General features: G+C 48.5%; 4 protein-coding genes across 4 annotated transcripts; 3 read left to right on the top strand and 1 right to left on the bottom strand.

Annotated features, from left to right (window-relative positions):
• The first annotated feature begins 1,261 nt into the window (after window positions 1-1,261).
• BDR25DRAFT_107674 (uncharacterized protein) lies at window positions 1,262-2,931 on the top strand. Its single transcript, XM_033683525.1, has one exon. The coding sequence runs from the start codon at window positions 1,400-1,402 to the stop codon at window positions 2,858-2,860; it is 1,461 nt and encodes a 486-aa protein (XP_033540504.1). The 5' UTR covers window positions 1,262-1,399; the 3' UTR covers window positions 2,861-2,931.
• Window positions 2,932-3,002: 71 nt separating this feature from the next.
• Window positions 3,003-4,425, bottom strand: BDR25DRAFT_329616 (alpha/beta-hydrolase; the record flags this gene model as incomplete). The annotated part of the gene is made up of 3 exons (XM_033692465.1): window positions 3,003-3,731; window positions 3,799-4,090; window positions 4,403-4,425. 3 exons carry the CDS (start codon window positions 4,423-4,425, stop codon window positions 3,003-3,005), a joined length of 1,044 nt encoding a protein of 347 aa, XP_033540503.1.
• Window positions 4,426-12,208: 7,783 nt separating this feature from the next.
• BDR25DRAFT_307683 (plasma membrane ATPase) lies at window positions 12,209-15,825 on the top strand. The gene is made up of 5 exons (XM_033690883.1): window positions 12,209-12,360; window positions 12,524-12,740; window positions 12,813-13,083; window positions 13,136-15,559; window positions 15,615-15,825. Exons 2-5 carry the CDS (start codon window positions 12,660-12,662, stop codon window positions 15,659-15,661), a joined length of 2,823 nt encoding a protein of 940 aa, XP_033540502.1. The 5' UTR covers window positions 12,209-12,360; window positions 12,524-12,659; the 3' UTR covers window positions 15,662-15,825.
• A 2,399-nt stretch (window positions 15,826-18,224) lies between these two features.
• On the top strand, window positions 18,225-20,257 carry BDR25DRAFT_329614 (Aldo/keto reductase; the record flags this gene model as incomplete). Its single annotated transcript, XM_033692464.1, has 4 exons — window positions 18,225-18,276; window positions 19,459-19,636; window positions 19,775-19,790; window positions 19,886-20,257. The coding sequence occupies 4 exons, from the start codon at window positions 18,225-18,227 to the stop codon at window positions 20,255-20,257; spliced, it is 618 nt and encodes a 205-aa protein (XP_033540501.1).
• Window positions 20,258-20,497: the final 240 nt, after the last annotated feature.

The raw sequence follows: 20,497 nt of genomic DNA, 5'->3' as shown, positions 1-20,497 counted from the left end.
TAGCGCAATTTGAGCTCCGCCTTCCACCAAAGCTCTGTCATCTCTCGCTCCAGGCGGACATGTCTCCAACACAGTTTCCTTTCCAATTTAACACCACCCCCCAGAAACCTCCTTAAAGTCCGAGGTAGCCGAACCTAAACCCTCGGCAGGGGCGAGAATGGATGAAGCCGCCATTTTCCGGACCAGTCAACATCTTCTTGGACTGCCTAACAAGTCTGTAACCTGTTTTAATTTGACAGCCTGCGGGGCAGTCTTTCTCACGGTCCAGTTATCAACTTACGGACCCTATGACTACATGCGAGAATAAGTCTATAGTGGCGAAGGTGATTTACCCTATGCTACTCCAGTGGCATAGGTCGGAACACTAGGATCTTGTCAAGGGGGTTACACTATTCCGCCTTATATATCCTAATCGGGGTTATTTGGAACGACTGTCTCGGGGCCAGCCGAGATGGTCTCCGAGACGGTCTCCCGCTAGGACTTGAAACCCAGCACCACTCAAACGCACTTCGGACGGGCCGTGTAACTCAGAATCCTTGATGATGTCATGGGCGCCTTTATCCAAATACGGCTGACGCGTTCCAAAGAGAATTGACAGGCGGGACATGATACTTACTCTGCTAAATCTATTGCTAGAATGAGGGAGGGTGTCAAACGGTCGTGCAATCCTCCGCCAACATGCAATACAATGACGAATGATGAAAAACTGGTCGAGATACTGGGTCTGGATTTAGATGCGCCACTAAGTCGTGATCGGACGACGTTTCAATCATTTGCGTTCAATGCACTCAATATGACTGATAGTCGGCTTTGGCCAATCGGCGCCTGTAGAGGTGTTATGGAATTGCTGTGCCGTAGAGATTTTATTGGGGCCAGGGATTATGTATTTCCGGTCGCGGAGGCTGTACTCCTGCATATGTACCACATGCCAAAATATACCTCGATGCCGCTCACCTCGTTCGATTGTAGTTCAAAAGAATCTCGGACCAGAGCTGCTCAGATATCCACTATATGTACCTATCCAGGAGACGTGCAGACTCCGGTTGGAAACGAGGTTTTCGGCGAACCCGATTACCTGATTTGGCTACTCGGGTGAGCCTAATTTGAACGCAATCTGCATGGGGCTAGAGAGTTTCCAGAAAGGGGAGCGCACAACGCTTTGCTCAGCTTGCCAGGGAAGGCAACAGCTCAGTGGCTGAAGCATGTGACGACTCAAATTCACTCACCTTGTATCTCACCTTCCCCTTATCTCTCTTCGACCCCAAAATCGATACTAGTGTTCGAATCGGAAGATCTATTCGCAACCTTACTTTCACTCCACGCGAATCTGTAAAGAATATAATAGCCTTTGTGTCATCCGCTTTATCATTATTCACACAGCACTTGGGAAATATCAGCCATGGCTCGATTCTCGGATATACCACTAGATTTACTTCCTCTCATTCTCGATTACCTCTCAAAAAAGGAATTTAATTCCCTTCTCCGAGTGTGTAAGCCTCTCCACCAAGAAATAATCCCGCACCTCTACCACGAGATTACGTTCAAGGCCGAGAACTCTCGATGGTGTGCTCGACGCCTTGCATTTCTCCTCCGCACTTTGCTTGAACGTCCCTACCTCGCCTCCTATGTTACCACTTTCAGGCTCTTAGGAACCCATCCGTGCTGGACAAAATACAATCCGTGGCAAGAAGAAACTAATACCTCAACGGTCAATCTCTGGGGTCTAGAAGGCTGCACCGCTCTCTCGAAAGCCCAGATGATATTTGCATCGAATCGATTTTATCAATTCGTAGATGAGGAGATGCACAAGTCATTGCCACAGTTGAGAGGACGGAGCAAAGACGCTCTAGCAATCTTAGTGCTTACTCGATTCACGGAGCTGACCACGCTGGAACTTGGAGATGGCTTCCTGATGTACTCCCTCTTCATACCACAGATCCTAAAGCGCGCGGGGCATCTTCTCCCAAAACTCAGCCATGTTATACTTGGAGATCGAAAGTTGGACACGGAGAACTCTGTATCTTATATGGACCTTAACCTAATCCGCCCGATCTTTTATCTCCCGAATGTCAAGACGTTTGAATGGACTATGTCAGAGCCTTGGCAATTCCGTTGGAACCAGCCCGCAGCACCCCGGAACGAAAGTCTGACAAAGTTACACCTCTTCCGCAGTAACATCAGTCGAACTACTTTAGCCCAGCTGTTAGCTGCGACCCCGAATCTAAGATCTCTCCACTACGATTATGAGCTCCTTTTCAATATTCATGTCCCTTGGCGTCCAATCGCTTCTCCGGTCCTCCAGCTCGACAACTTGAACTCCGTACTCAATGGTGTCTTGAACACACTAGAGGAAGTTGAGATTTCTCTCGGCCTTGCCCCTGGATCAGCTTCTCAGAAGGAGATATTTGAGCAGGGGCTTTCCTTTCCCGTCATTCAAGGCACAATGACAGTACTGAAAGACATGGCGAACCTCAGACGAGTTGAAGTCCCAATGATTATGATTCTGGGCTGGTTCCCTAACTTCGCCGCCCGGTTGGAAGAAGTGCTTCCGTCTGGTATCCAGGAGTTGACTCTCCGTGACGACTTCGTGAAGTACTGTCCATGGGCCGTCGGGTTGAATTGTAATAAAAAGATTCGGATTATTGGGGAGTATATTAAAGACAGGAACGTTCACGCTCCTAAGCTGAAGACTTTCAAGATTAAGCTAGTCAGCTCGAGGAATAATGATTGGTTGTATGAAGCGGTGGTGGAACTGCGAGCGGCAATTGGTGGAGAGGGTATTTCAAGCTATCGCTTTTTGAAGGAGGATGAGATGGAAATGGCTTGTTGGCATTTTGGTGAGATGACGGAGCCAGATTGAAATAATGAGATGGAGATTAATACCCGGTACGTTTCCTTCGGACTACACGCCTTGACTGCGCGCAGACCTTGCGCGCAATAATGGAATGATGAATAAAATATATTTCCTAGTCTTTCATCTCTAAACATAGGACTTCAGTGCCCTAATCTTCTGGTAAGCTCCATCGCGCAAACCACTCCAGAAGAACACTACTTGCATTCCAAGTCGTCAAGCCTAATCTATATGCCTCCAGCCGTGGATCTAAAGAAACCGTAGACGGCCATCCATGGCCCAGTCCCTCAACATAGTATCCTTCGACTACATCAGCCCAGCCTCCACATGTCCACGTCGACTTCACAACCGTTCCGTTCTCCAACACCGAAGTCGAATTCATAGCGTCTCCCGTCTCTAGGAATTGCCTAATTGTCAAATTTCCGGTTGATGAACATCCATTTCTACCAGCCCAATCTTTCAACCACTGAGATATTGGCAGCGTATTCGGATCCGGAATCTTATTCTGGTCAATATCAAACTGCGAATTGTTCCCATCATACGCAATCACCATATCCTTACTTCCATGGACATGCAAATACGGAATCCTCCTCGAAATTCCTCCAGGCTTACACCCCACTTCATCAAACAGCGGATACCCCAAACTCTGCGTCGTGTAATACGCTGCAGACACGCCCGAAAAAGCGGCGACTCGCTGGGATAAATCGGGAGAGCATGCGAGGAGTCCGGATAAGCCTCCTCCGTTGGATAAACCGGTGGTATAGATTCGACGAGTGTCGACGCAGAGCATAGATTCGAGGGTGGAAAGCAGATCAGATATGAATGGACGGTCGTCGATGACGGTAGAGTTTGGAGCCCCTGGGTCGCCGAGCCAGACGTTCTTAGATGAAGTTAGTTGGCGGAGACTTGTTTTAGGTTTGGGGTGGGGAAAGAGGCTGGAAACGAACGTTAAGGCCTTCGGGGTATACGGCGATGTAATCTTCATTTATTTCTGGATCTGAGAATTGTGTCACTTGTTCTATACTTGCGGTCGGTTGTCCAAATCCGTGGAATGCGAGTATCATTGGACTTGGCTTGCTATTCGTAGGGGAGAAGTTTTTAGGAAGGTGTAGTAGGTATCTTCGTTCGCCACCGCCAAGAGGTGAGGCTAGTGTGAAGTTCACCGAAGGACTTCCTGGCGATAGTGATGGTGGTAGTATACTTCCACAACCATTGCTTGGATTTGGAGGCGCAAAGATGCTAGATATGGAATTGAAAGCTATTGTCGTCGCGATTGATTTCGGGGTATTGAGATACATTGTAGTAGACAGCAACCCACTCGTGTACTCATAAAGGAATTTGTTTGAGCGTGAAATGGTTTTCTGCGCTCTGAGTACAGAGATATACATGGAACCTGTAAGTTCGGATTTGAGGGGAAGTACATGCCAAGCACATTTTTGCCTGAAAAGGTACTCTGGAGACCTTGCAAAACGGATCAGGTGATCTTTGATATAACCGCAGCTTCTTTCGAAGTTGGCGATATGCAGATGCCCTTAGAAGTTCGCGCTTAACCTCATTTGCAAGTTTGGCATCATGCTGTATCCCGAGGAAACCGAAATACGAAGACGGTTCTGAAGGCTAAGGTGTGGATATACGAACGACTAGAATAATATTAGAATAAGACTCTGAAGCAATGATGCCCTTGGAATTTTTGGAACGTGCATAGTGGTACGTTGCGGAAGAGATTGTAAAGAAGTGTAGGTTTTATTTCGTCTAGCAAAGCTGCTGAGCGAGTGTTTTTAGGAATGCTCCATCTCATTCATAGCTCCATCTTCAATTTCAACATGCGGGTTCTCGGATTCTTCTGACTAGCCAGCGGTATGTGCACGTAATCCTCTAAGAATGCCAAGGGAGATCGAAATCAACGGAGGTAGCCTTAAAAGGGGTTTCATTCGGGATTGTCTGGGTAATCCCTTTGGATGCCTTCCACGCCGAATATAGGCCAACCCAGTTGTGTCAATCCATTCGCTAGCGCCAGCAAAATGACCCACCTAGCGACTAGAGCTTCACATTCCGCCTTTCATAGAGGTAGAGATTAACGGGTGTGGTTGGTCCCAAAATTTCGCCCGCGGCACTACCGGGGCTACGTAAATCGCTTGAGCCACTGGAAGAAAGGTTGGAGTTCTCTTCAGAGGGTGGGTCGGCGAAGGCGTAACCGCCCTTACCACCACTACTTGGATAATCGGTATCGAAAACAGTTATGGACACTAGAACTATTAGAAGACCTATCATCGTCGTTACTGCTGTCGCTACTGTCCGAATCAACGGAATGGCCAGCACTTCCAAAGAGGCGTAGTACTGTACGATTGGGCGATTTTGAGACCTGTACGAGTGAGATGTTGAGTACGTTCGTACGGCAGGGAGGAGGAGAGGTAGGTGTACGTATTGTAACTGTTACAGCTCATGAAATCTGTATAAGTAGTATAATTAAATTAAAGTACGTTGTACTCTAGTTAAAACAGCTAGTATTATAGGTCTCTAGGGACGCAGGATTAAGATCTAAATAGCTATTAAATAACTAGTTTTTCCTAATAATATAAGCATAAAGGCCTAAAAGCTTACTGCTTACTACTTTATTCTATAACTAGTTCTTCTAGAGTTAAATAGCCTTAGTTATTACACTTTTTAGTAAGCCTTAATTGTTAGATACTATACAACTAGCTGTACTAAAACACCTCTTACACTTACAGCTAGAAGCTAGACAGCGATATATTATTCTCGTTGATTGTAACCTTAACTATAGCGTTATAATTACAGTTTTTTAGAAACTTCTGCAATTAATCTTTAGCAATAAATAGTGTAGAGTGCTCTTAACTTCTGCAGTCTACAAGACTGTGTAAAATAGAAAACAAAGGTATCTAATTAACTAGATAAGGCTCGTAAAGCAGTAAGGCGCATAGATAGATAACTCTGTAATAGAAAATAGTTAGTAATAAGCATCCTTAAGACAGCAGACTTTAGGTAGATAGATTAAAAGACTTAAAAAAGAGATTTACGTGTCTTTATAAAACTCTTAGCTAACTAGAACTCTAAAAACTCCCCTAAATGTTCTTATAAGTCTACTGCTTGCTAGGACCCTTCTACTTCTCTAAAATTGCTATATAAACTTCCTAAAAGGGTAATATAGTCTGTACTACGTACTGTACCTAGAGCATCATTAAACGTACGGTACAGCTTACAAACTCGGTACGTTCGTACTGATCACGTGTCCGTTACGGTTCACTTTGTGCAAACCGTAGTACGGCCCGTTGGAAGCCCTGGGAATGGCACAAGTTCGGCAGGTCGGATAAACAGAGCTTTCAGAGTCAGAGCCTAATATTGAGTCCGAGACAGAGCCCTGAGAGGCGTGGCTGATCTCCTCTTCAGCTGCCCCCACGACATTGCACTACCTCAACAAGACAACTTCTCGAAATACACTCTCATATTGTTCGAGACCTGAGCCTTTTGGTAGCAAACTAGGGTTGAACCCGAGAGTAAGTGTTTAATAGCTTCTAGTGCCTCGTTTGTGATCGGATCCGGCACAACATAGGCATCAATAACCTGCTGGGTTGCAACATGAAGCACCGAGACCGAGAATGAGGCTGCATAGATCTCATAAAGATGGATGGGGATTGTATCATTCCCATTTGAAGCCCGGGTCCAAACCGATATGAAATAACCCCTGGTTTCTTCCGTATCGGCAGCAGATAAGTCAGGCAAGATCTGGATATCTCGAAAGTAATCTGAGAGGACATCGAGTTGCACGATGGAGTTCAAAAGTATTTTGATTTCCCGGGGAGTATGATTTAATGCCGTATTGTAGATGGCATCGTATTCAGGGTTGGAGACAGCTGGGGGGGTGATCATGGATTGGATATTGAAGAGCACTGGCGAAGCGGACCAGGAAGACTTGGAAGTCTCCAATAGAACTAGGTATTTCGATGCGGCATGGAACTCGAGGTATATCCCCTCAAAGGTAAATAATACCAGGCTAAGGCATATTAAGTGCGGCATCGCAATGATAAACATTATGATGCGGAGAGCTGAGGTTGATTTGGGTAAGTAGCTGCGGGGCATCACGGTAGGAGTTGGGATTCAGTACCTTGGACTTCTTGAATTCGTAATCGAACGTAGTGGTGGAAGTATATATCTGAGGGTCTTTGAGCTGGGTTGAGCTTTCAAGTATGGTGTGAGTTGTTCAGCCTTGCTCCTGAGGAGCCTTGATGTGGTGCGAGTGTCCTTGTTGACGAATGAAGACCACGAAGGGGGTTCTTATGTCCTGAATATGAGGTCATGAGCGTCTGCATGGCAAACTTTAGAAAAGACATCTTCCTCGAATCGAGACAGGTATTGACCTTCCTGCCATCTAGAACATATCATCTTGAGGTTACATTTGTTGAGCTGAAGAACTGGAAATGGTAGCACAAGATCTCGGGCTCATCTAGTCAATGAATGAATGCAGCGTATGAGGTACAAAGCGAACCACTCCAAGGGCCCAAGGAAGGCCGTCGACTGTGGTCAACCAGTGTGCGAGTATTCTTGCGCCTATGATCCAAATGCTAGAACACTAGACTCTGAGCATCCAAAGTCTAAGGAGCCAGAAGCCAATTAGGCGGATCCCGAGGAGAACTGCCTTGATACTAGACGACGTGTAAGTAAACCGGGAAACGTGAGAAGCAGTGAAATGGGAAAAAGAGCAAGGGAATATTAAGCAAGGGTAGGCGTGCTGTAAGTAGTTACGTGATGGTGAAAGGTTGATGGAATCGATTGGGTGACGTAGAATGGAAGAATAAGCACAATCAAAATATGCGATGCATTTCTCGCGAAGAGCTTACCTTAATTTGTCTATTGTGCAGTATTGAATTACAGAGAAGTTAACCAATGTTTTCGCTCTCAAGAGCTTGGGGCTAACTTAGAGAATTATATGAGTCACGGCTGTGTGACTGTTTTTCCGAGAGCAAATTGAGAATCGTTTTGAGCCACGACTCTAGGGTGACTCTGTGATACTCGATTGTTGATTTCTAGGTTGTGGGTGTGTACATAGGCTTGTTCTCTAAAGCCGTGAGGTAGACAAAGAGTTGCTCTTACTTTGTCGCAGGTCGGCCCGGAGCAGTGGTGGAGTGCTAGGCGTCAACAATGGAGTGCACAGCTTTCCCCAGATTTGGAGTAGGCTGTGGGGTAGAGACATCTCGACTTCATTGCCGCGAATGAATGGTCTTCTACAAAGAATACTATAAAGTCCCGAGATGCTCGGCTACTATGTGACCTAAGTTGAAGAGCTGACAAAAGGCCACCGGAAGTATTACATATATGGCAATGCTCGGGAGAGATTCGATTCGCGGTCAGAAGGTACAATGCCGGACCCGGGGGAAATTGAAGCCTGACAGTCTAGCATTTGAACGAAGGGACGAATTAGTCGCCCTCCATCCACCCGTTAGAGAATCCAGGGAATATCGAGTATATTCGGCAATCTGAGGGCCCACTATAACGTTAGAAATGCGGCATTTTCCTCTCCATAAATCCGCCAAGAAAGACCTGAGAATATGCCCAGATATTCTCTATAAAGATGCCAAACTTGCCAAGTGGCTTCCTCGAAAACCTTGGGGTCTTACAAGCGCCGCCGAGAAGTGTGTCGGAACAAGCCTACGTTCCTAGCACAGCTAAGGTTTTCAGGGTCTTTGATATCCTCCAGATTCATCGCGCGGAAGGACAAAACGCTTGGAAGTGATCGGCGAGATATTGTTGGCGGTGCCAAGACGTGGTTGTGACACCGTGTGCCTAGGGAATGCTTCAATGCCACTTGGCACTCTCCACTATGAACTCTCATTGATCCTGGTTGCCACAGGCATAGGTCTTTGCGATAAAACACCAGAATTTTCGATTCGGTTTTCTGGAAGCCATTCCCCGGCTGCTCTACAATACTGATACCGAGGTCGAGTGGTAGAACTGCCGCTCGCGTTTCACAGGGTTGGCAGAACATCAGCAGGGGAAAATCCCCAGAATTAAAAATGCGACAAAAGTGAATATCGAAAGACGCTGCCAAGCGCAATGGCTATTGGGATTGACGGTGCCACGAGGTCCAGGCTGAATCGATGGATTTGAGGTGACAAATGCCATAAGAATTTGTGAAACTCCAAGAATGTTATCGAGCCCACCGTCAAGTTCCCAACAAATATTGTGTCGCTGACGAGAAGACCTGCAACTGTTGAGCAGGTGCACTGTGGGCAATTTGAGGCATTTTCCCAGGTCCGGAATTGTCTTGGCACACTGGAATCCTGCGCGAGGCTTGCCAACCCAACTTGAAGCTATGATAGAGAATGAAGATAGTGACGTTGTCGCCAGCGACTGGATAATGATCCATCATCGGCTATCGCGATTCCCGCCCATTAGCACTTTAACCCTTTCTCGCCCCAAAGACTCTCTCCGGGTAGGGCAGTATTTCCAAGGCCATTTGGCAAAGTAAGCCAAGGCGTTGCTTTGATGCGCACATTTTTCTTTGACATATACTCCCACGAAGAACCCGCCCTGAGCAATCTATAATGGTAGGTATAGTAGCATTGTGTGGAGATGAGTGCAGCCGGCTTCTTGATGAGTGTTTGAAGTACTGTCGCAAGAGGTGATTTAAGGTCAAGAGAGAAGCCATAGAAAGCTTGAGAAGATGATAGTGATAGTGGAAAGGGGCAAGCGCGAGGTGATGCTGTCTAGGAATCTTTAAGAATTTGCGCGTCTTTCTCCAAGGAGTTTGTGTGGAAGCGCGAATCTTGAGAGGATGGCCTACCGGAGATCTTTCTCGCTGCTAGCCTACCAAAACGACGACTAGTTGGGACGAACACTTTGATGGCGAAATTGCCAATACCACTTCCAGGAGACGCGCTCTATTGAGATCAGCGCGTTGTTTTGACGAGTGATATGAGGTCTCTCGCGACCTCTCCATGCCTTCACGCTATCCAATGAGGGAATCATATCCGTCGTCTCGACAAAATGAGGTTTGACTAAGAAAAGTAACGCAATTCAACATCGGCCGAAGTGGACAGGGTGTGGATGTTGCTTTCGCTAGAGACCTCATCTCGGCTTGCTGTTCGGATTCCCTTTCCTGGGGAGGCCAGCAAGTGGCTTCGGAGCTCCCGTGCCGATGACAATCCTGTAGGGAACCTCGGTGCAACCCTCTCAAACGGCCCGAGGGAGGCTGAGAAGCTAATTGTCGGGGCACAAGCAAACCTGCGCACTAAAAAATTGAAACTCTCAGGCTGATTTCACGCTGCGTTGTGCTGGAAATGGCGACCGTTTGGACGAAGTGAATGAGTCGCTTATCTGACAGCCAGTGATGTGATGGCACTAGCACCTTACGCGAAAAAGCAAGAGACAAGCTTTGGACGAGGAACATCCTAGCCGGCAGAGCCGTTTGTCAAGGCAACCAAGAGATGGTCAGAGCGCCAGTGATTGGCTGTCTCACTGAATTGTCATTCAAGATTGGTCTGTGGAACCTGCATTCCGGAAAGTTGCTCAGGATGCTGACTGACGCCGAAGGAAGCCGATGACTGATACTCACCGCGCTGCTCCTTCAGATGCGCCTGCAGGAGGACAGGATGTGGATTCTGAGAAGTGATTTTCTTAGGCTCACCCGAAGGCTCGCCTCTCACGATGCACACATTGCCAGGCTGAGAAAGACGTCAGGACAACGGCGAGAAGGGGAGCGGTTGGGAAGCTCTTTCGCCTCAGCTGCATGTCCCCGCAAGCCATCTCCGTCATGAGTCGGCTGAGACTGAAACCGGAGGCTGGTGATTGGGCGATCAGGAGTACATAAGCTTGCGCCAAGACCCGGTTCGAATCCTGATTGATGTGCGGCATTCAAGCGTTTTTGGCGTGGCAACCGGTTACTGCTCTGCATAAAATTCTGCATGCCTGTGCGGACCACGATCTGTGGGGGTCCAAGAGCCCAAGAAGTCCAAGACCTCGCACAGGAGCAGCAGGGCATCAAAGCAGATATTTGCACATCCATGATGTGGAATTGTGAGTTTCAGAGGCTAAAACCTGGGTTGGAAGCTACTCAATCGTCTTTGACGTGCAGGCCGATCCCCCGCGTTGTCGTACTTGAGGGTCTTGGCTGGAGGGATAGGGCCGGAGATGACTGTGACGACGTTGTGACAGCACGAAGTGGGCTTCACAGGGCGGCACTCCGGCCTCGATTGGTACCTTTTGCAAGGTATTGAAGTCGAACGCAGCGTTTCCGCACCCTGCATGGGCTCGAATCAGATTGAGGGGAAGGAAGGTTCACGCGGAGGTGGCGGTTGCAACCCCAAGACATCGCGAAGCAAAAGGAAAAAAGCAGACTCCCATGTAGGTATGGAGCCGCAGAAACGTTTGCGCGAGGAGAAGGTCCATCATCGAGAAGGGTGAAGCTCCTGAAGTTTCACCCCGGGCAGGATGATTCGAAACATGGTTCTCGATCTGGATGCGATGTTTAGTGAGTGCCGACGTGCTTGTTTGTGGCAGCCAAGCCAGAGGCATAAAAAAAATCGCGCTCTCGTCTTGATGTATCTTCTCGTCCCGGGAAGGGCGGTTCCGCGAAAAGGAGGCTCGAGAGGACTGCCGGTATTAGCAGCAAGCTCACCGCTGTAAGCTCCAAAATTTTCGCGCAGTTCAGAGGGCGTTCTGCGCCTTTTAAGAAATTTCTGCTTTTGTTGCCGATTGTTGCGAGACCGGTGCCACTGGATGCTAGCCACACCAGGGCGGGAAATCCCGCAGGGACGATTGGGAGTTTCATTCACAGTGGAGGCGGGCTAGGTAGAATTGGTGCGGAATGTGAATAAGGTGTGAATTGACCACCATCCGAGCGCGAGCTGCTGCCCTGGTCGATAGCAGGGCCTTAGTAACGGATAGCAACATCGAAGACTTTGCACACACGACGGCGGTTTTGCGGGCGGCCAAGATGGGACAGCCAAGCAGGTCAAGACGGCAGAATCTGGGGGACGTTGAGTAGCAGTGAGTATCAATTTGGTTTCGGCCTTTGCAGTCAGGCAGCGCACCGCGGCGGGATGGCGCGCTGGGAGGTTGCAGGCAGATTTCTCGGCCGGGGAGCGCTGCAAGAGGAGAATTTGCAGGCGATCAAATGGGCGCGGGATTCGGGGAAAAGAGCTGGTCCCAGATAGGGCGAGGGCTCGCAGGTTGCAGGCCTGGCTCAAGCTCTTCACCTGGGCCACCTCCACCTACCCACGTTTTTGGCCTGCTCTAAGTGGCCGGCCTGCGGTCAACACTCTGCCACTAGCGCAGCTTTTGTGCACACCGGATCTGCTTCTTAAAGAGCTCTCGCGCCCCTCTTGCTCCAGCAGCAGAGAGTTCACTCCCACCCACTCACCACCAGCTCTCCCCTCTCCCCTCTCCCCTCTCCACTCTCCACTCTTCGTGCTCCCTCGACGGCGAGACAGCTTCAATTGCGTGTCGCGGCTGGGTCTGCGTCCTCAATTGCCCGTGCCGGCCCCTCACCCTCCTAGGTATGTAACGTCGACGCGGCAGCCGCCCTCTAACTGGCGTTCCGTGGATGCCGGGAGCTCCAAGCTATTAGTGACGACAGAGCTTTGCTAAGAGCTGCCGGCGCTCGGGCCACACCCCAGTAAAATTACCACAACAAAAGTCGCTCACTCACCACCTTTGCAGACTTTATATCTCTCAAGCTCGATAAAAAGGTCGCGGCATCCGCCCTTCCTAGGCCATCGCATTCCTAGCTATTGCCAGCACCTGCACATCGTAGACACACATCGCTACCAACCGAAAGCCCAATAGAGTCGCCTCAATGGCCGAGCTGATGTCGGCGCCGAATACTGGCACCACGCCACTCAATCACCTTGGCACTAATGTGCCGAGTGGACATCTAGTCAGTTCATCCACTGAGCGACGTCATTGGCTTCATTGGCGTCATTCGACGCTTTACTGACCATAATTGCAGGATGAGAAGAAAGAATATGGCAACGGAAAGGAAGTCGACATGCCGCCCAAGGCTGATCCTGATGAGGACGAGGACGAGGACATCGACGCCCTGATCGAGGAACTCGAGTCGCAGGATGCCGCCATCGACTACGGAGACGACGATGAGGCCACCCAGCCAGGTGGCGCAAAGCCTGTATCGGAGGACCTCCTCCAGACGGATACCCGCCTTGGTCTGACGAGCAGCGAAGTGTTGTCCCGACGGAAGAAGTTCGGTCTCAATCAGATGAAGGGTTCGTTTTGCCAGCACTCCACGACGAGTTCACAACGCTAACTGTAAACCAGAGGAGAAGGAGAACCTCATCCTCAAGTTCTTGGGCTACTTCATTGGTCCCATCCAGTTCGTCATGGAGGCTGCCGCTGTTCTTGCCGCTGGTCTCCAGGATTGGGTCGATTTCGGTGTGATTTGCGCCCTGCTGTTGCTCAACGCCTGTGTCGGTTTCATTCAGGAATTCCAGGCCGGTTCCATCGTCGAAGAATTGAAGAAGACGCTCGCTCTTAAGGCCACCGTTCTCCGTGACGGCGCTCTCACCGAAGTCGAGGCACCTGAGGTCGTTCCCGGAGATATCCTCCAGATCGAAGAAGGTACCATTATTCCCGCCGACGGTCGCATTGTCACAGAAGACGCGTTCCTCCAGGTCGATCAGTCCGCCATTACTGGTGAGTCTCTCGCTGTCGACAAGCACAAGGGCGACACCTGCTATGCCTCTTCCGCTGTCAAGCGTGGCGAAGCCTTCATGGTCATTACTGCTACTGGTGACTCGACTTTCGTCGGTCGTGCTGCTTCGCTCGTCGCCTCAGCCTCAAGCGGAACTGGTCACTTTACTGAGGTGCTCAACGGCATTGGTACGGTCCTCCTGATCTTGGTCATTGTCACTCTTTTGGTCGTTTGGGTATCCTCCTTCTACAGATCCAACCACATTGTCACCATCCTCGAGTTCACTCTGGCCATCACCATCATCGGTGTCCCTGTTGGTCTTCCTGCGGTCGTCACCACCACTATGGCCGTCGGCGCTGCCTATCTTGCCAAGAAACAGGCTATTGTCCAGAAGCTTAGCGCCATCGAATCGCTTGCTGGTGTCGAGATCCTTTGCTCTGATAAAACGGGTACCCTCACAAAGAACAAGCTCTCTCTTGCCGAGCCTTACACTGTTGCTGGTGTTGAGCCTGAAGATCTCATGCTTACTGCTTGCTTGGCCGCCTCCCGCAAGAAGAAAGGTATTGATGCAATTGATAAGGCCTTCCTGAAGTCACTCAAGTTCTATCCTCGTGCCAAATCGGTCCTTAGCAAGTACCGTGTCATCGATTTCCACCCCTTCGATCCCGTCTCCAAGAAAGTCCAGGCTGTCGTTGAGTCTCCCCAGGGTGAGCGCATCGTCTGTGTCAAGGGTGCCCCGCTATTCGTCTTGCGAACCGTCGAGGAGGACCACCCTATCCCCGAGGCCGTCGATGAGGCGTACAAGAACAAGGTCGCTGAGTTCGCTACTCGTGGTTTCCGATCTCTTGGTGTTGCTCGCAAGCGAGGTGATAGCTCCTGGGAGATCCTCGGTATTATGCCTTGCTCTGACCCGCCACGACATGATACGGCCCGCACTATCAATGAAGCGAAGACTCTCGGTCTATCCATTAAGATGTTGACTGGTGATGCCGTCGGTATTGCTAGAGAAACCTCTCGCCAGCTTGGTCTCGGAACCAACGTCTACAATGCCGAGCGTCTGGGTCTCGGTGGCGGTGGTGAAATGCCTGGTTCTGAGGTTTACGATTTCGTCGAGGCTGCAGACGGTTTCGCTGAGGTCTTCCCGCAACACAAGTACAACGTCGTCGAGATTCTGCAACAACGTGGTTACCTCGTTGCCATGACTGGTGACGGTGTGAACGATGCCCCGTCTCTGAAGAAAGCCGATACTGGTATTGCCGTCGAAGGTGCCTCAGATGCCGCTCGGTCCGCTGCCGATATTGTCTTCTTGGCTCCTGGTCTGTCTGCTATAATTGACGCCCTCAAGACCTCCCGACAGATTTTCCACCGCATGTACGCCTACGTCGTCTACCGTATCGCCCTCTCCCTCCACCTTGAGTTCTTCTTGGGACTATGGATCGCCATTTTGAACACGTCACTGAATCTGGAGTTGGTTGTCTTCATTGCCATCTTCGCTGATATCGCTACCCTTGCCATCGCTTATGACAATGCTCCCTTCAGCAAGACTCCTGTCAAGTGGAACCTGCCCAAACTCTGGGGTATGTCCGTCCTGCTTGGTGTTGTCCTTGCCATCGGTACCTGGATCACCCTTACCACTATGTTTCCTTACCAAAACCTGCCCAATGCGGCCGGTCAGGGTGTTAGCGGTGGTATCGTCCAAAACTTTGGTGTCCGTGATGAGGTGCTCTTCCTCCAGATATCTCTTTCCGAGAATTGGCTGATCTTCATCACCCGTGCCAATGGTCCTTTCTGGTCATCCATCCCCTCCTGGCAGTTGTCTGGCGCCATTCTTGTCGTCGACATCATCGCCACGTTCTTCTGCTTGTTCGGTTGGTTTGTTGGCGGACAGACCAGTATTGTCGCCGTCGTCCGTGTCTGGATCTTCTCTTTCGGCGTCTTCTGCGTCATGGGTGGTGTGTACTATCTCCTTCAGGACAGCGTTGGCTTCGACAACCTCATGCACGGGAAGTCTCCTAAGAAGGACCAGAAGCAGAGGTCACTAGAAGATTTCGGTAAGTCACCCTTTGTCTGCATAAGGCTTGTTCACACAATTAACAATTACTACAGTTGTTTCATTACAACGTGTCTCTACACAACACGAGAAGAGTGCATAAAGTCACCTCTGAAGTACAGTAATTTAATATTAGTTACATCAGGGCGGAGGGCCGGATGGTGGACGATAGGGTCTTCCGTCTCATAATAGAACCGAAAAAAAACCTGTAAAACAACATGGGAATTCAATGAGGGGTAGAGCTTTTTGAGCTTCCCCTGTTCAGTCACACCATTCGCCCACTCGTTTTCCTTTCTACCCTTGTGTTTTCCAGTAATACCTCCTGCGTGCCGGCAGCGGAGGAATGCGGCCGCTGTGTTAGTGTTCCTGTACAGATTATTTTAGAATGGAAGAGAGTGGGAATCCCAATTATCTGCCTTGCCCTCTTGCCCTCTGTCTTATGTGCAGGATATCAATACTGCATAATTGATGCATTTTACACAAATTCGCTTACCCTTGGTGCTTACAAGCTGTGAGCAATACTTCGAAGCTTTGTGGCTGCCGCCTCTTCACGGCGTGCTGATCAGCGGAATGAGAACGGTTGCACCTGCATATAGTCGTAAAGATATCTTTTTAATTAGCTGAATCTCACTCTCGGCCCTTTCGATGACCACAACATAGATGCGAGCGCAGGGCGAAACGTGATAGCCGCGCCGCAATACGCGCGGGAAGTGCTAGTATCCCAATAAGAACCTAACAGCGGCGCAGGATTAAACCAGGTGCCTATGCTGGCCGGTGGTTTTCGTCTGCGCCACTATTTTCCTAACACTTGTGAGCATTTTCTGCCATGGGCGTTGCTAGCTAGCAGACAACCTCCAGTCTGAGAGTGCTTAGGATCTTGCCTGGTGCTGAGGAACTGTTTCATTTGAGGTGGCTTCTCAATCTAGATAGGCCATGACAGTTAAATGCGTTGAAACGATTAAATGGTGTGGAGCAAGTCTAAGAGGGTTGTCAGAACGTGAGCCTTGCGAGGGTCAGACTTGGGGCGCGGCTCTGCCCTTAGCGTTTCGACCCAGACACCCACGTCGAGAGTTATAAGAGACAGCTGTTGCATCCCCTAAATAGTACCCTTCGTCATTATTCAACCATCTAACGAGTCACAAATTCTGCAAGCTTCCAATATGTATGTTCTACTCACTTGTATTGTACTCCTCAGGTTTAAAGCTGATGTATGCATGTAGAAAGTCTCAACATGACAGTTCAAGGTTCAGACGGGACCTTATGGACCGAGGATCGGCAGTTCTATCTTGACCGTAAAACCAATGAATAGGTTCGTTACCCACAGGCCAGCACCGCAAGCAACCACAACAACTTCCACCACACACCGCGAGAACGACCAACACGGCCACGCAAATCCCCACGACACCCCAGCAGCAGTCGCAGCTAGTGGGTAAGCAAAATCAGCTGACGCCGGCTGTACCCGTCGTAGGGCCAGATGTCTTGCTGCCAAACTTTAAAGCTGCCGCTTCAAGTGACAGGATGATCTAGGGCCTGGTGAGAGCCGCGGACAAGGCGGCGCCCGGTGAGTGGTAATAGGGGGTTAACACACTACAGTTGCCTAGCCTTCAAAGTCCTGTTGTTCTATAGGAGGACAGCTTAAGAGTATATAGGAAGGGGGGGTTATGGAATTTTGCATAGCGTAAACCTCTACGTCTTTTGCATCATAACTTGCATACCTAATAGGTTTACTACCTTGCTCCTTGTGTAGTAGCGTCATTGAAATTGTTAAAAAGCACTGTATATTGTAAAACCGCTGTCATTGCACCTTATTAGAATACGTTATAACTTTCTAAGCTTAGGCCTAACGTAGCATAATGCTAGTTAAGAATCCGTGAGAAAGCTATATTAGACACTACTATAATCTCCTAACTTAGTTTTTAAGTAGTTTTAACCTATTTGTAAACAAGAGTAGCGTACTAGAATACATACAATACAGTTTAAGGATATCTAGGTTTAAGGAACACAAGATTAAAGAATAATAAGATTTATTAACAACACTATCACTATAGGTTCTATCGCCTCAACTAACTTGCACAACCCAATTCCACCAATCCTACTTGGCAGCGTCTACTTCCCCATAATCTAGCAATCAGGCAGTGCGATCAGGTCTTCAGATATTCCATGCTTATCACGACGATGCCCCATGCGTTTGTACTAGTCAATAAAAGCGAAATCGCACCTCGCCGCAGGGAATTGGTGATTAATTTAAACTAGCTAGATTTATTAAAGTAGGGTTAACTTGCCTTATTGTGCGCTATGAACTCTTCCCTGGCCGACGATGGGGTATCCTCGTTGTACACAACGTACCTTGAGATGCCCGACTCAGCCTGAAGGACTGGCGCATGGCTTTGAAAGTGGCCGGCACGGGAAGTTATAGCAAGCCATCAATCTCTTCCGTGTTGTTCACATAGGTCCAATCGCAGCAAATGAAGACATACTTCGACCGGCAGAATCCTTTCCCCTGCGGTACGAAAACTCGGACTTTGCAATCAACGCCTTTGGTTTTGAAGAGTTCCACAATGGTTGCCCCTTCAAGAAGGATGGGTTGTCATCCCCCATTTGTTGGAAGGCCGCTTGTGATAAGAAAGCTGTCAAACTTAGCGACATCAAGTTTACAGCCCTGAACAATGGCAACTATGCCCATGATCTTTCAAGCAAGAATGTGGGTTTCAGTCTGGAGTAAGGTAGAAGTGAAGGATGAAAGGCTCTTGTGTTGTTGACGATGGAAGACCGCTGGTCAAAAGAGAGTGATCGGGGAGACAGGTGCGCGTGATCAGAAAGACCCGACCGTGATTTATTATGCCAGGTAATCGGCGGAATTTCCCAGCAGTTTTGCTTCTGTCTTTCCCCTCATACATATGTTTTAGAAACCTAGACGTGTTAGTAAATACCCTTATGTTAAGCAAATATTAGTGTTATAACGTATTCTACTACTAACCTAGTAACTTTTTCTTAGCATTGTAAACACTATAGACAAAGCGCAATGTCTTAACAGCACAACATAATACTTACTTAGTAAAAAAGTAGAATTATTTTTACACTCTAAGCTTAATATTTAAGCTAATTTAAAAATATATAACACACTATAGTAGCTTTTAACATGCTTTAATAGTAACTGTAATGAGGCAGGGCGCCCACCTCATTACAATAACTTTTTAATTAGCTGTAAGGACGGGGCTCTGTACCACTCCGCCAATACAACCAAAAAGGTGCGAATAATCAACCAACAGTTGATTCTGCGTACAGAATAGTATATATACCCGTCGCGCGTAGGGGCCACCTCGGCCTTACATTAGCTTTATAGTTATCTAGGTCCTATATAGTGTTAGTAAGAAGAAGAAGAAGAAGAAGAAGAAGAAGAAGTAAGAATAATATATTAATATATTATATACTCTACTATACATTGCCCTTCTTCTCTTCTTTACAAATAGCAGAGGAGCTGTGAGAGGCTCGAAGCACAAGGCACAGAGAGGGAATGCAGGATAGGGGGTAACGAGAGCAAACCTTAGGGCCGGAGGCAGAGGTACAGAGGCCGAGGAGCCTATATACCCCGTGCCAAGCCCTTAGGGTGCTCAGGGGTTGGATAGCTGTAGCATAGCCGTGACAGTAAGACCCTATTATTTACCTCCCTTGTTGCATACAGGGCCTATAATTTAGTTCTAAGAAGCAGCTTAGTCTCCGCTTAGGATGCACTCATCCTAGTACAGCCACAGCTTAGGCTAGTGTGAGCAGCTCAGTTCCCTAAACGGGAAAGGAAATTGCTTGGGTGCACATTAGGATATCAAACTACCTGTTATTGGTTCCGTGAAAATGGCTATCAAACTCGGATATGCTCATATTGATGGGGCAGAAAGTAAGCAGCTGCTTCGGAATTACCAACTCAAATATTCACAAAGAGAAAAGTGTACCAAACAGATCCCGAACTTAGGATAGCCATCAAAGAGGGTGGAGTCCCACGCGAGAAACTCTTTGTTACCACGAAAGTGCTCACCAACATCAACGATATCGAAAACGCACTCAAGACTAGCCTGAAGAAGCTGTAATTGGGCTATGTTGACCTGTAAGAACCTCATACTCCACTCCTTCCCATCCCTCGACTTAAGGAATGCAGATATCTTATCTACTCTCCCTTCTAGGCAACATCGGATGAGGAACTATAGTCGTCTTGGGCGACTAGGGAAGCAATCCAAAAGGTCGGCTAGCCAAGTCAATCGGGGTCTCCAGCTATCCCCCCAAGCATCTAGAACCTGTCCTCAAGACAGCCAAGGTCGTTCCAGCCTGAAACCAGATCGAATTCCATCCGTACCTTCACCATACTGCGCTTCTAGATTTCCACAAAAAGCATGGTATTTCGACGACAGCATATGGGCCATTGAGTGCGATGACAAAGACAAAGCTAGGTCTAGCTGATGACTTCCTGGCGGCGCTCGCGAAGAAGTATGCGGTTAGTGAGTGTGAGATCAGTTTGAGATGGTGCATCGATCAAGATGTTTTCCCCATTACGACCAGTGGGAAAGAGCAGAGATTGTTAGATTACTTAAGAGCTGCAACATTCAAGCTTTCTCCAACAGAAATTAAACATCTGAATGAGTTAGGACAGCAGAAGCAATATCCCGGATTCTGGCAGGCGAAGTTTCATGATAATGATGATCGGACATAAGGATTAATAAAAGGGTAGTTCAGCAAGTGGAAGAGCTGCGACTGACTTTGTCATTCGCTATATGAGCTAACTCCCTGCATTCTATCCTTAAAGCCAACACAAGGCAAAAGTTACTTCATCCTGGTGAAGGAGTTGTAATCTGCTGAATACTAAGATTGCAAAGAAGACTCGTCTTCTCAGACAGAAGTTCGCCGTTATGAGGCGCCATAGACTCCTATACTATTTAACTCTCTCTATTCA

Source organism: Lindgomyces ingoldianus (assembly GCF_010093535.1).
Source record: "Lindgomyces ingoldianus strain ATCC 200398 unplaced genomic scaffold BDR25scaffold_57, whole genome shotgun sequence".
Lineage (NCBI taxonomy): Eukaryota > Fungi > Ascomycota > Dothideomycetes > Pleosporales > Lindgomycetaceae > Lindgomyces > Lindgomyces ingoldianus.
This window is presented reverse-complemented; position numbering and strand designations above follow the sequence as displayed.